Source organism: Anopheles maculipalpis, chromosome X, assembly GCF_943734695.1.
Source record: "Anopheles maculipalpis chromosome X, idAnoMacuDA_375_x, whole genome shotgun sequence".
Classification (NCBI taxonomy): Eukaryota; Metazoa; Arthropoda; class Insecta; order Diptera; family Culicidae; genus Anopheles; species Anopheles maculipalpis.
Window position 1 is genome coordinate 5,391,993 of NC_064870.1, and position 15,244 is coordinate 5,407,236.

The 15,244-nt window shown below is 43.6% G+C and overlaps 4 protein-coding genes and 2 pseudogenes across 4 annotated transcripts in view; 2 read left to right on the top strand and 4 right to left on the bottom strand.

Annotated features, from left to right (window-relative positions):
- LOC126568348 (vacuolar protein sorting-associated protein 16 homolog) overlaps positions 1-15,244 on the top strand; it is a 335,612-nt gene that overhangs the window by 299,781 nt on the left and 20,587 nt on the right. The gene's annotated exons all lie outside the window — the stretch shown is intronic.
- The window catches only part of LOC126559745 (GATA zinc finger domain-containing protein 1-like), a 357,373-nt gene that overhangs the window by 225,723 nt on the left and 116,406 nt on the right, over positions 1-15,244 (top strand). The window lies entirely within an intron of this gene.
- Positions 1-15,244, bottom strand: part of LOC126566766 (inositol polyphosphate-4-phosphatase type I A) — a 167,880-nt gene that overhangs the window by 35,828 nt on the left and 116,808 nt on the right. The window lies entirely within an intron of this gene.
- Positions 460-1,167, bottom strand: LOC126560087 (putative lipoyltransferase 2, mitochondrial). Its single transcript, XM_050216252.1, has one exon. The coding sequence runs from the start codon at positions 1,165-1,167 to the stop codon at positions 460-462; it is 708 nt and encodes a 235-aa protein (XP_050072209.1).
- Positions 5,717-6,393, bottom strand: LOC126560348 (putative lipoyltransferase 2, mitochondrial; annotated as a pseudogene).
- On the bottom strand, positions 10,943-11,619 carry LOC126560359 (putative lipoyltransferase 2, mitochondrial; annotated as a pseudogene).

Consider the following 15,244-nt stretch of genomic DNA (forward strand, 5'->3'; position numbering starts at 1 on the left):
GCATTTAAGTTTATTATTATTATTTGGAACAAAACCACAGCTTAAGTACTATACATAGTTTTTAGAGTCCAAATTATACGGCCTGACCGTTCAACAGTAAATAGAAAAATATTAATAGAATTTAAAGAGAATCAAAGAAATCCTGAGTCATGTGATAACTCCCAACCATGTGTGTCCTAAATTCCGCCCATCAGCTCCATTCGGCTCTCATCACCCAACGGTACCAAATCGCACACGAACGTCCCCCGCAAGTGATGTAACTGATTTCCTAACCATCCCACCGACTTATTTTTTAGAACAAAAACATACCTTAAATGTTAAATAATAGTTCATAGAATTCAAAGTTTTACGGCCTGGCCGTTCAACACGCGTAACAGTAAATAGAAAAAAAGTTAATAGAATTTAAAAAGAGAAAATCAAAGAAATCCCGAGTCATGTGGTGGCTCCTAACCATGTGTCCTAAATTACACCCATCAGCTCCATTCGGCGCTCGACATCCAACGGTACCAAATCGCACTCGAACGATTGCCGGAAACAGTCAAGAAATGCTTCCGTAACACCGACAACACCGAGCTCCGGTTGGTTCAGTTCCCCCGCCAGTGATGTAACTGATTTCCCAACCAACCCGCACGGTACGATGTGCCGGAACCAGCTCAGATCGATGTTACAATTAAGCGCTAACCCGTGCGTCGTAATGTACCGGCTCGCATGGATACCCATCGCACAGATCTTTCGGTTTTCGATCCAGACACCCGTATCGGCGGTCGATTGTGCCCGCAAACCGTAACGCCCGCACAGCTCGATGATGGTCCGCTCGAGGTGACAAACGTACCAGCGGACGCTCGGTTGAAAGTGTTTCAGATCGAGTATGGGATACGCCACCAGCTGGCCTGGTCCATGAAAAGTTATCAATCCGCCCCGGTTTGTACGGACAAAATCGGCTCCGAGTGCACGCAAACGACTTTCCTCCTTGGCGTCATAGCCCTGGGTCCGAATGCCTATGGTGTAGACGGGATCGTGTTCGGTTAGGATAAGCACGTTGCTATAGGGTGATGGTGTTTGGTGTTTAGCCTGCTGTAGTAACTGGGTCGCAATCGTTTGCTGCAGCTTCAGTGCTCGTTGGTATGGCAGCTTTCCGGCCCGCAGGACGTGCACCACACGAGACATAATGGGGCAGGATTTCGGCGGAGCTAGATTACGACGGACTCGGTTTGGGATCGTGATTACTGGTAGACAATGGTGCCTTGGTGATGTCTTCTGCCTTTTGACATTCAATATTCGACCATGCTGCGGCGTGACATTTCAGTAAATTCTCTCGCTGACGTTGTTTTTCTGCAAAACTATGATACAGCTTCTGCACAACCTACAATCGGTGGTGGAAAGAAAACAACAAAACAAACGATAAATAACATTAAACTACCGGCGACACTTGATTGTGTCATCGTCTGTCACTTCGATGTAGAGATGAGAAAATTGACTCTTGTTAATGATTTTAATTAAAAAAGAAGAGTGGATAAAGACTTGAGTCAGCCACTTACTCTTTGCACTACATTAACTTCGAATTATACTCACTCACTGTGTGCGAAATAATACCATGAGATGAAACACTTTGCATACACCCTATGCCCCTACACTTCGAAGATATCATGCTATTAATTCGCACATTAAGTGACTGAGTGAGTGAGTATAAAACTAAAACAATGAATGAGTAAGTCATTAGTCGACCCGAAGTGAGAATAATCCAAAAAGAATGCGTCCTAATAATTGAAGAGTGAATAACAACAAATGAAAAATTTCTTTAGATTGGAAATAACACCTCCACAATAGAATAACAACTCTCTGCAAGGAACTAGTTCACTCTTACTCACTCCGTAATAAGATTTTATTCTTTTGGGCTGAATAACTGACAACTCTTTTGGGAGTCGTTATAACACGGCAAAAGGTAGCCCCTATCTGAAAACTAAAGTGTTTAACGGGGGACGGATTGCTTAAAGATATCATGTGAAGATATTTTACATACTTGCACATTTAACTTAACGTTTTAATGACGATTAGGCCGGTCAATGTCAATGCTCATTCGTACGATTATTTCAAATTTTGTGTGGGATTTGAAAGATTAATAAAATGATAGTTTTGGTCGCACGACCAAACATCGTACGACCGAGCAGTGCCTCGTATCTTACGTCTCATAACGACATTACGCCACTGGCAATAGCTACCACAACTCGCTGGGATTCGAACCCCAAAACAGTTTTTAAAACACTATATTGATTCGAATCTCAAAAGAATTTTAACATTATTTGCGGTTCGAATCCTTCTGGCGAATATTAACCCCTTGGGAATGATTAGAATCATGACAATTCCCAAAAGAGTTTAAAATTCTTGGTGATTCGAATCCCTCTGGCGAATGTTAACTCTTTGGGAATGTGTTAGATAATAGCGATTCCCAAAAGAGTTTAAACACTCTTTGCGATCCGAATCCCAAAACGGTTGTTGGAACTATTTGTGAGTTTTTTTAAATCATTCATTGGTAAGATTTAAATTACTCACTCACTCTTACTCCATACTCGCAACACTTTATTGCACGGCGCATTCGGCCACAAATGGGCTATGTGATAGAAACTACGGATCCAGTGATAATAAAAGAAAAAAGAAAACAAAAAAGATACAAAAATACTTACATAAACATCGATGGCTGCGTACAACTTCTGTTCTTCTGACAATGGGGAAATGTCCCATCGACTGATTCGCACCTCCGTGCTCTTATTCAAGCGAAGTCCTAGACACAGCTCTGTAAGCTGAGCCAAACTCCATAGCCCGGTAACATTGTAAAGTCTGTTGTACCACTCTCCAAGGTCAACGCACCGCTGCAATACCATTTCGGCTTTAAACTCTGGATAATCGCGTTGAAGCTTGCGGAAATCATTCTTAATGTTCACGCCGTGCAGCACCACCCGTGGGTGATACAGCAGATGTGTTAGTGCGACCGGCAACCGTCGAAGCGTAGAAACTTGAAATAATATGCAACAGTCTGTCTGTAAACACAGCTGTATAAGAGCCGTTCGGTCCGAACCGGATTTGTAAGTTAATGGCCATTCCATGTCAAACGCTAACGGAATGTCATTTTCGGTCTCCTGTAGTTGTCTCGTAATTTGTCGCATCAGTTCATTGCTCCGGCACGCTATTTCTGTCAGATTCGTATAATACTCAATCTTTCCCGTATACTGTACGTAAGGAAGATATGGCACGTTGGAGTAGGTGGTATCAGTCGAAGGAAACACCGAATCTTGTCGCAAGCGCTGTTTCGGTGCACCTCCCACCGGTGCGTTTTCGACAGGGATGCTTTGCATCACGAGAGTTTCATCCGACGGGAAGACGGAATCTTCTCGAAAGCGCTGTTTCGCTGCACCTCCCACCGGTGCGTCTTCGACAGGGATGCTTTGCATTACGGGAGCTTCATCCAACGGGAATACTGAATCTCTACGGAAGCGCTGTTTCGGTACACCTCCCATCGGTGCGTCTTTGACAGGGATGCTTTGCATCACGGGAGCTTCATCCGACGGGAATACTGAATCTCTACGGAAGCGCTGTTTCGGTACACCTCCCATCGGTGCGTCTTTGACAGGGATGCTTTGCATCACGAGAGCTTCATCCGACGGGAAGGCGGAATCTTCTCGAACGCGCTGTTTCGCTGCACCTCCCACCGGTGCGTCTTCGACAGGGATGCTTTGCATCACGGGAGCTTCATCCGACGGGAATACTGAATCTCTACGGAAGCGCTGTTTCGGTGCACCTCCCATTGGTGCGTCTTCGACAGGGATGCTTTGCATTACGGGAGCTTCATCCGACGGGAATACTGAATCTCTACGGAAGCGCTGTTTCGTTGCACCTCTAATCGGTGCGTCTTCGACAGGGATGCTTTGCATCACGGGAGTTTCAACCGACGGGAATACTGAATCTCTACGGAAGCGTTTCCCAGCTCCCTCCGTTGCGCCTTCTTCCGGTGCTTTGTCCGCAGTTGACTTTTTCGGACCGTCGTTTGTTGGCTCACAGCATTCCTGAAGCGGCAATACTCTTTTCGACATTTTTCAAGCCTTTTTTTCTCTACCAAGTGTGTCTATGTATGGCCCGGTGGAGTTCTTTTTCCCACACTACAAATAGAATCACCTACATTAGCAAAGGCGCTGTGTAATTGAGCATTAGAAGAGACTTTTCACTAACCTGTTTAGCTGTTATGTATGGCGTCACAAAAAAGCGTTGAGATTCCAATTTGTACATCCAAACGAAGAGCGTCACTGCAACTAAAAAGGCCGAACTGTCCCGGAAACTGTCACTTCTGTCAGTTTTCTGCATTGAATGTTGAAATATGGACCGTTTACACGGTGCAGTGGTAAATCTGTCAACAAAGCGGATTTTGTTATAGGATCGAGTTGCTAGCTTTGTTATTTTTGCATCGTTTTTTTTTTTCGCTAATGGAACAAGAAAACTCACCATAATTTTATGTTCCTGATTGTATAAGCTTTTCTACTGGATGATGCAAAGATAAATAATTAATTGACACAATATGAAATCGCTGTTTATATGCATTGACAATGCGCCGTGTGACAGATGACCGCTGGGAAAGGGTGTTTAATTGTTTTGATATCGTGATTCAGCTATAGCTCTACGAACCTCAGAAGGAAGGTATACAAACGGCCGAAGATATAATCAATTGCGCTAACTCGAACTGATGCCATTCGAGTAGTGTTCGGGGCTCGATATTATCACTGCTCGAAAACGCAAATTTCGTTGGTTGACCATATTGAATGAACGGTTGTCAATATCCAACATTTGCTGGCAATCATGCTGTAAATTCAATGTAAATTTGTTGTAAAAATTGAACAATAGCACAACAAAAAAAAACCGAACAGAGAAAAGTACAATTTTGGAGCACAGTTTGCAAAGGTCGGGAAAAATCGAGCCGTTGTAAAATTAGGATTACAAAATAACAAAATAACGGTTTTGAATTTTTGCAACGGAATTTTGTAACTTACATTCAACAAAGAAATGGTCAAAATACAATGGTAAAAGGCGTACCAGTCTGTTGTTTTCAGCTTACTCTTGATTTTAAGACTTACTAGGTCACTCTGGCCAATAGATAGCTTACTAAACCTGTTGATACCACATAGATAGTCAGTCCCCCTGACCGGCAACGCCTCTCGATTTAAGTTTAATAGATACATCAAAGTCCCATCGCTTTGGCCAGTCTTTTCAACCAGCATTTAAGTTTATTATTATTATTTGGAACAAAACCACAGCTTAAGTACTATACATAGTTTTTAGAGTCCAAATTATACGGCCTGACCGTTGAACAGTAAATAGAAAAAAGTTAATAGAATTTAAAGAGAATCAAAGAAATCCTGAGTCATGTGATAACTCCCAACCATGTGTGTCCTAAATTCCTCCCATCAGCTCCATTCGGCTCTCATCACCCAACGGTACCAAATCGCACTCGAACGTCCCCCACAAGTGATGTAACTGATTTCCCAACCATCCCACCAACTTATTATTTAGAACAAAAACATACCTTAAATGTTAAATAATAGTTCATAGAATTCAAAGTTTTACGGCCTCGCCGTTCAACACGCGTAACAGTAAATAGAAAAAAAGTTAATAGAATTTAAAATGAGAAAATCAAAGGTATCCCGAGTCATGTGGTGGCTCCTAACCATGTGTCCTAAATTACACCCATCAGCTCCATTCGGCGCTCGACATCCAACGGTACCAAATCGCACTCGAACGATTGCCGGAAACAGTCAAGAAATGCTTCCGTAACACCGACAACACCGAGCTCCGGTTGGTTCAGTTCCCCCGCCAGTGATGTAACTGATTTCCCAACCAACCCGCACGGTACGATGTGCCGGAACCAGCTCAGATCGATGTTACAATTAAGCGCTAACCCGTGCGTCGTAATGTACCGGCTCGCATGGATACCCATCGCACAGATCTTTCGGTTTTCGATCCAGACACCCGTATCGGCGGTCGATTGTGCCCGCAAACCGTAACGCCCGCACAGCTCGATGATGGTCCGCTCGAGGTGACAAACGTACCAGCGGACGCTCGGTTGAAAGTGTTTCAGATCGAGTATGGGATACGCCACCAGCTGGCCTGGTCCATGAAAAGTTTTCCAAAGTCGTTTTCCAAACGACTTTCCTCCTTGGCGTCATAGCCCTGGGTCCGAATGCCTATGGTGTAGACGGGATCGTGTTCGGTTAGGATAAGCACGTTGCTATAGGGTGATGGTGTTTGGTGTTTAGCCTGCTGTAGTAACTGGGTCGCAATCGTTTGCTGCAGCTTCAGTGCTCGTTGGTATGGCAGCTTTCCGGCCCGCAGGACGTGCACCACACGAGACATAATGGGGCAGGATTTCGGCGGAGCTAGATTACGACGGACTCGGTTTGGGATCGTGATTACTGGTAGACAATGGTGCCTTGGTGATGTCTTCTGCCTTTTGACATTCAATATTCGACCATGCTGCGGCGTGACATTTCAGTAAATTCTCTCGCTGACGTTGTTTTTCTGCAAAACTATGATACAGCTTCTGCACAACCTACAATCGGTGGTGGAAAGAAAACAACAAAACAAACGATAAATAACATTAAACTACCGGCGACACTTGATTGTGTCATCGTCTGTCACTTCGATGTAGAGATGAGAAAATTGACTCTTGTTAATGATTTTAATTAAAAAAGAAGAGTGGATAAAGACTTGAGTCAGCCACTTACTCTTTGCACTACATTAACTTCGAATTATACTCACTCACTGTGTGCGAAATAATACCATGAGATGAAACACTTTGCTTGCACCCTATGCCCCTACACTTCGAAGATATCATGCTATTAATTCGCACATTAAGTGACTGAGTGAGTGAGTATAAAACTAAAACAATGAATGAGTAAGTCATTAGTCGACCCGAAGTGAGAATAATCCAAAAAGAATGCGTCCTAATAATTGAAGAGTGAATAACAACAAATGAAAAATTTCTTTAGATTGGAAATAACACCTCCACAATAGAATAACAACTCTCTGCAAGGAACTAGTTCACTCTTACTCACTCCGTAATAAGATTTTATTCTTTTGGGCTGAATAACTGACAACTCTTTTGGGAGTCGTTATAACACGGCAAAAGGTAGCCCCTATCTGAAAACTAAAGTGTTTAACGGGGGACGGATTGCTTAAAGATATCATGTGAAGATATTTTACATACTTGCACATTTAACTTAACGTTTTAATGACGATTAGGCCGGTCAATGTCAATGCTCATTCGTACGATTATTTCAAATTTTGTGTGGGATTTGAAAGATTAATAAAATGATAGTTTTGGTCGCACGACCAAACATCGTACGACCGAGCAGTGCCTCGTATCTTACGTCTCATAACGACATTACGCCACTGGCAATAGCTACCACAACTCGCTGGGATTCGAACCCCAAAACAGTTTTTAAAACACTATATTGATTCGAATCTCAAAAGAATTTTAACATTATTTGCGGTTCGAATCCTTCTGGCGAATATTAACCCCTTGGGAATGATTAGAATCATGACAATTCCCAAAAGAGTTTAAAATTCTTGGTGATTCGAATCCCTCTGGCGAATGTTAACTCTTTGGGAATGTGTTAGATAATAGCGATTCCCAAAAGAGTTTAAACACTCTTTGCGATCCGAATCCCAAAACGGTTGTTGGAACTATTTGTGAGTTTTTTTAAATCATTCATTGGTAAGATTTAAATTACTCACTCACTCTTACTCCATACTCGCAACACTTTATTGCACGGCGCATTCGGCCACAAATGGGCTATGTGATAGAAACTACGGATCCAGTGATAATAAAAGAAAAAAGAAAACAAAAAAGATACAAAAATACTTACATAAACATCGATGGCTGCGTACAACTTCTGTTCTTCTGACAATGGGGAAATGTCCCATCGACTGATTCGCACCTCCGTGCTCTTATTCAAGCGAAGTCCTAGACACAGCTCTGTAAGCTGAGCCAAACTCCATAGCCCGGTAACATTGTAAAGTCTGTTGTACCACTCTCCAAGGTCAACGCACCGCTGCAATACCATTTCGGCTTTAAACTCTGGATAATCGCGTTGAAGCTTGCGGAAATCATTCTTAATGTTCACGCCGTGCAGCACCACCCGTGGGTGATACAGCAGATGTGTTAGTGCGACCGGCAACCGTCGAAGCGTAGAAACTTGAAATAATATGCAACAGTCTGTCTGTAAACACAGCTGTATAAGAGCCGTTCGGTCCGAACCGGATTTGTAAGTTAATGGCCATTCCATGTCAAACGCTAACGGAATGTCATTTTCGGTCTCCTGTAGTTGTCTCGTAATTTGTCGCATCAGTTCATTGCTCCGGCACGCTATTTCTGTCAGATTCGTATAATACTCAATCTTTCCCGTATACTGTACGTAAGGAAGATATGGCACGTTGGAGTAGGTGGTATCAGTCGAAGGAAACACCGAATCTTGTCGCAAGCGCTGTTTCGGTGCACCTCCCACCGGTGCGTTTTCGACAGGGATGCGTTGCATCACGAGAGTTTCATCCGACGGGAAGACGGAATCTTCTCGAACGCGCTGTTTCGCTGCACCTCCCACCGGTGCGTCTTCGACAGGGATGCTTTGCATTACGGGAGATTCATCCAACGGGAATACTGAATCTCTACGGAAGCGCTGTTTCGGTACACCTCCCATCGGTGCGTCTTTGACAGGGATGCTTTGCATCACGGGAGCTTCATCCGACGGGAATACTGAATCTCTACGGAAGCGCTGTTTCGGTACACCTCCCATCGGTGCGTCTTTGACAGGGATGCTTTGCATCACGAGAGCTTCATCCGACGGGAAGGCGGAATCTTCTCGAACGCGCTGTTTCGCTGCACCTCCCACCGGTGCGTCTTCGACAGGGATGCTTTGCATCACGGGAGCTTCATCCGACGGGAATACTGAATCTCTACGGAAGCGCTGTTTCGGTGCACCTCCCATTGGTGCGTCTTCGACAGGGATGCTTTGCATTACGGGAGCTTCATCCGACGGGAATACTGAATCTCTACGGAAGCGCTGTTTCGTTGCACCTCTAATCGGTGCGTCTTCGACAGGGATGCTTTGCATCACGGGAGTTTCAACCGACGGGAATACTGAATCTCTACGGAAGCGTTTCCCAGCTCCCTCCGTTGCGCCTTCTTCCGGTGCTTTGTCCGCAGTTGACTTTTTCGGACCGTCGTTTGTTGGCTCACAGCATTCCTGAAGCGGCAATACTCTTTTCGACATTTTTCAAGCCTTTTTTTCTCTACCAAGTGTGTCTATGTATGGCCCGGTGGAGTTCTTTTTCCCACACTACAAATAGAATCACCTACATTAGCAAAGGCGCTGTGTAATTGAGCATTAGAAGAGACTTTTCACTAACCTGTTTAGCTGTTATGTATGGCGTCACAAAAAAGCGTTGAGATTCCAATTTGTACATCCAAACGAAGAGCGTCACTGCAACTAAAAAGGCCGAACTGTCCCGGAAACTGTCACTTCTGTCAGTTTTCTGCATTGAATGTTGAAATATGGACCGTTTACACGGTGCAGTGGTAAATCTGTCAACAAAGCGGATTTTGTTATAGGATCGAGTTGCTAGCTTTGTTATTTTTGCATCGTTTTTTTTTTCGCTAATGGAACAAGAAAACTCACCATAATTTTATGTTCCTGATTGTATAAGCTTTTCTACTGGATGATGCAAAGATAAATAATTAATTGACACAATATGAAATCGCTGTTTATATGCATTGACAATGCGCCGTGTGACAGATGACCGCTGGGAAAGGGTGTTTAATTGTTTTGATATCGTGATTCAGCTATAGCTCTACGAACCTCAGAAGGAAGGTATACAAACGGCCGAAGATATAATCAATTGCGCTAACTCGAACTGATGCCATTCGAGTAGTGTTCGGGGCTCGATATTATCACTGCTCGAAAACGCAAATTTCGTTGGTTGACCATATTGAATGAACGGTTGTCAATATCCAACATTTGCTGGCAATCATGCTGTAAATTCAATGTAAATTTGTTGTAAAAATTGAACAATAGCACAACAAAAAAAAAACCGAACAGAGAAAAGTACAATTTTGGAGCACAGTTTGCAAAGGTCGGGAAAAATCGAGCCGTTGTAAAATTAGGATTACAAAATAACAAAATAACGGTTTTGAATTTTTGCAACGGAATTTTGTAACTTACATTCAACAAAGAAATGGTCAAAATACAATGGTAAAAGGCGTACCAGTCTGTTGTTTTCAGCTTTCTCTTGATTTTAAGACTTACTAGGTCACTCTGGCCAATAGATAGCTTACTAAACCTGTTGATACCACATAGATAGTCAGTCCCCCTGACCGGCAACGCCTCTCGATTTAAGTTTAATAGATACATCAAAGTCCCATCGCTTTGGCCAGTCTTTTCAACCAGCATTTAAGTTTATTATTATTATTTGGAACAAAACCACAGCTTAAGTACTATACATAGTTTTTAGAGTCCAAATTATACGGCCTGACCGTTGAACAGTAAATAGAAAAAAGTTAATAGAATTTAAAGAGAATCAAAGAAATCCTGAGTCATGTGATAACTCCCAACCATGTGTGTCCTAAATTCCTCCCATCAGCTCCATTCGGCTCTCATCACCCAACGGTACCAAATCGCACTCGAACGTCCCCCACAAGTGATGTAACTGATTTCCCAACCATCCCACCAACTTATTATTTAGAACAAAAACATACCTTAAATGTTAAATAATAGTTCATAGAATTCAAAGTTTTACGGCCTCGCCGTTCAACACGCGTAACAGTAAATAGAAAAAAAGTTAATAGAATTTAAAATGAGAAAATCAAAGGTATCCCGAGTCATGTGGTGGCTCCTAACCATGTGTCCTAAATTACACCCATCAGCTCCATTCGGCGCTCGACATCCAACGGTACCAAATCGCACTCGAACGATTGCCGGAAACAGTCAAGAAATGCTTCCGTAACACCGACAACACCGAGCTCCGGTTGGTTCAGTTCCCCCGCCAGTGATGTAACTGATTTCCCAACCAACCCGCACGGTACGATGTGCCGGAACCAGCTCAGATCGATGTTACAATTAAGCGCTAACCCGTGCGTCGTAATGTACCGGCTCGCATGGATACCCATCGCACAGATCTTTCGGTTTTCGATCCAGACACCCGTATCGGCGGTCGATTGTGCCCGCAAACCGTAACGCCCGCACAGCTCGATGATGGTCCGCTCGAGGTGACAAACGTACCAGCGGACGCTCGGTTGAAAGTGTTTCAGATCGAGTATGGGATACGCCACCAGCTGGCCTGGTCCATGAAAAGTTTTCCAAAGTCGTTTTCCAAACGACTTTCCTCCTTGGCGTCATAGCCCTGGGTCCGAATGCCTATGGTGTAGACGGGATCGTGTTCGGTTAGGATAAGCACGTTGCTATAGGGTGATGGTGTTTGGTGTTTAGCCTGCTGTAGTAACTGGGTCGCAATCGTTTGCTGCAGCTTCAGTGCTCGTTGGTATGGCAGCTTTCCGGCCCGCAGGACGTGCACCACACGAGACATAATGGGGCAGGATTTCGGCGGAGCTAGATTACGACGGACTCGGTTTGGGATCGTGATTACTGGTAGACAATGGTGCCTTGGTGATGTCTTCTGCCTTTTGACATTCAATATTCGACCATGCTGCGGCGTGACATTTCAGTAAATTCTCTCGCTGACGTTGTTTTTCTGCAAAACTATGATACAGCTTCTGCACAACCTACAATCGGTGGTGGAAAGAAAACAACAAAACAAACGATAAATAACATTAAACTACCGGCGACACTTGATTGTGTCATCGTCTGTCACTTCGATGTAGAGATGAGAAAATTGACTCTTGTTAATGATTTTAATTAAAAAAGAAGAGTGGATAAAGACTTGAGTCAGCCACTTACTCTTTGCACTACATTAACTTCGAATTATACTCACTCACTGTGTGCGAAATAATACCATGAGATGAAACACTTTGCTTGCACCCTATGCCCCTACACTTCGAAGATATCATGCTATTAATTCGCACATTAAGTGACTGAGTGAGTGAGTATAAAACTAAAACAATGAATGAGTAAGTCATTAGTCGACCCGAAGTGAGAATAATCCAAAAAGAATGCGTCCTAATAATTGAAGAGTGAATAACAACAAATGAAAAATTTCTTTAGATTGGAAATAACACCTCCACAATAGAATAACAACTCTCTGCAAGGAACTAGTTCACTCTTACTCACTCCGTAATAAGATTTTATTCTTTTGGGCTGAATAACTGACAACTCTTTTGGGAGTCGTTATAACACGGCAAAAGGTAGCCCCTATCTGAAAACTAAAGTGTTTAACGGGGGACGGATTGCTTAAAGATATCATGTGAAGATATTTTACATACTTGCACATTTAACTTAACGTTTTAATGACGATTAGGCCGGTCAATGTCAATGCTCATTCGTACGATTATTTCAAATTTTGTGTGGGATTTGAAAGATTAATAAAATGATAGTTTTGGTCGCACGACCAAACATCGTACGACCGAGCAGTGCCTCGTATCTTACGTCTCATAACGACATTACGCCACTGGCAATAGCTACCACAACTCGCTGGGATTCGAACCCCAAAACAGTTTTTAAAACACTATATTGATTCGAATCTCAAAAGAATTTTAACATTATTTGCGGTTCGAATCCTTCTGGCGAATATTAACCCCTTGGGAATGATTAGAATCATGACAATTCCCAAAAGAGTTTAAAATTCTTGGTGATTCGAATCCCTCTGGCGAATGTTAACTCTTTGGGAATGTGTTAGATAATAGCGATTCCCAAAAGAGTTTAAACACTCTTTGCGATCCGAATCCCAAAACGGTTGTTGGAACTATTTGTGAGTTTTTTTAAATCATTCATTGGTAAGATTTAAATTACTCACTCACTCTTACTCCATACTCGCAACACTTTATTGCACGGCGCATTCGGCCACAAATGGGCTATGTGATAGAAACTACGGATCCAGTGATAATAAAAGAAAAAAGAAAACAAAAAAGATACAAAAATACTTACATAAACATCGATGGCTGCGTACAACTTCTGTTCTTCTGACAATGGGGAAATGTCCCATCGACTGATTCGCACCTCCGTGCTCTTATTCAAGCGAAGTCCTAGACACAGCTCTGTAAGCTGAGCCAAACTCCATAGCCCGGTAACATTGTAAAGTCTGTTGTACCACTCTCCAAGGTCAACGCACCGCTGCAATACCATTTCGGCTTTAAACTCTGGATAATCGCGTTGAAGCTTGCGGAAATCATTCTTAATGTTCACGCCGTGCAGCACCACCCGTGGGTGATACAGCAGATGTGTTAGTGCGACCGGCAACCGTCGAAGCGTAGAAACTTGAAATAATATGCAACAGTCTGTCTGTAAACACAGCTGTATAAGAGCCGTTCGGTCCGAACCGGATTTGTAAGTTAATGGCCATTCCATGTCAAACGCTAACGGAATGTCATTTTCGGTCTCCTGTAGTTGTCTCGTAATTTGTCGCATCAGTTCATTGCTCCGGCACGCTATTTCTGTCAGATTCGTATAATACTCAATCTTTCCCGTATACTGTACGTAAGGAAGATATGGCACGTTGGAGTAGGTGGTATCAGTCGAAGGAAACACCGAATCTTGTCGCAAGCGCTGTTTCGGTGCACCTCCCACCGGTGCGTTTTCGACAGGGATGCGTTGCATCACGAGAGTTTCATCCGACGGGAAGACGGAATCTTCTCGAACGCGCTGTTTCGCTGCACCTCCCACCGGTGCGTCTTCGACAGGGATGCTTTGCATTACGGGAGATTCATCCAACGGGAATACTGAATCTCTACGGAAGCGCTGTTTCGGTACACCTCCCATCGGTGCGTCTTTGACAGGGATGCTTTGCATCACGGGAGCTTCATCCGACGGGAATACTGAATCTCTACGGAAGCGCTGTTTCGGTACACCTCCCATCGGTGCGTCTTTGACAGGGATGCTTTGCATCACGAGAGCTTCATCCGACGGGAAGGCGGAATCTTCTCGAACGCGCTGTTTCGCTGCACCTCCCACCGGTGCGTCTTCGACAGGGATGCTTTGCATCACGGGAGCTTCATCCGACGGGAATACTGAATCTCTACGGAAGCGCTGTTTCGGTGCACCTCCCATTGGTGCGTCTTCGACAGGGATGCTTTGCATTACGGGAGCTTCATCCGACGGGAATACTGAATCTCTACGGAAGCGCTGTTTCGTTGCACCTCTAATCGGTGCGTCTTCGACAGGGATGCTTTGCATCACGGGAGTTTCAACCGACGGGAATACTGAATCTCTACGGAAGCGTTTCCCAGCTCCCTCCGTTGCGCCTTCTTCCGGTGCTTTGTCCGCAGTTGACTTTTTCGGACCGTCGTTTGTTGGCTCACAGCATTCCTGAAGCGGCAATACTCTTTTCGACATTTTTCAAGCCTTTTTTTCTCTACCAAGTGTGTCTATGTATGGCCCGGTGGAGTTCTTTTTCCCACACTACAAATAGAATCACCTACATTAGCAAAGGCGCTGTGTAATTGAGCATTAGAAGAGACTTTTCACTAACCTGTTTAGCTGTTATGTATGGCGTCACAAAAAAGCGTTGAGATTCCAATTTGTACATCCAAACGAAGAGCGTCACTGCAACTAAAAAGGCCGAACTGTCCCGGAAACTGTCACTTCTGTCAGTTTTCTGCATTGAATGTTGAAATATGGACCGTTTACACGGTGCAGTGGTAAATCTGTCAACAAAGCGGATTTTGTTATAGGATCGAGTTGCTAGCTTTGTTATTTTTGCATCGTTTTTTTTTTCGCTAATGGAACAAGAAAACTCACCATAATTTTATGTTCCTGATTGTATAAGCTTTTCTACTGGATGATGCAAAGATAAATAATTAATTGACACAATATGAAATCGCTGTTTATATGCATTGACAATGCGCCGTGTGACAGATGACCGCTGGGAAAGGGTGTTTAATTGTTTTGATATCGTGATTCAGCTATAGCTCTACGAACCTCAGAAGGAAGGTATACAAACGGCCGAAGATATAATCAATTGCGCTAACTCGAACTGATGCCATTCGAGTAGTGTTCGGGGCTCGATATTATCACTGCTCGAAAACGCAAATTTCGTTGGT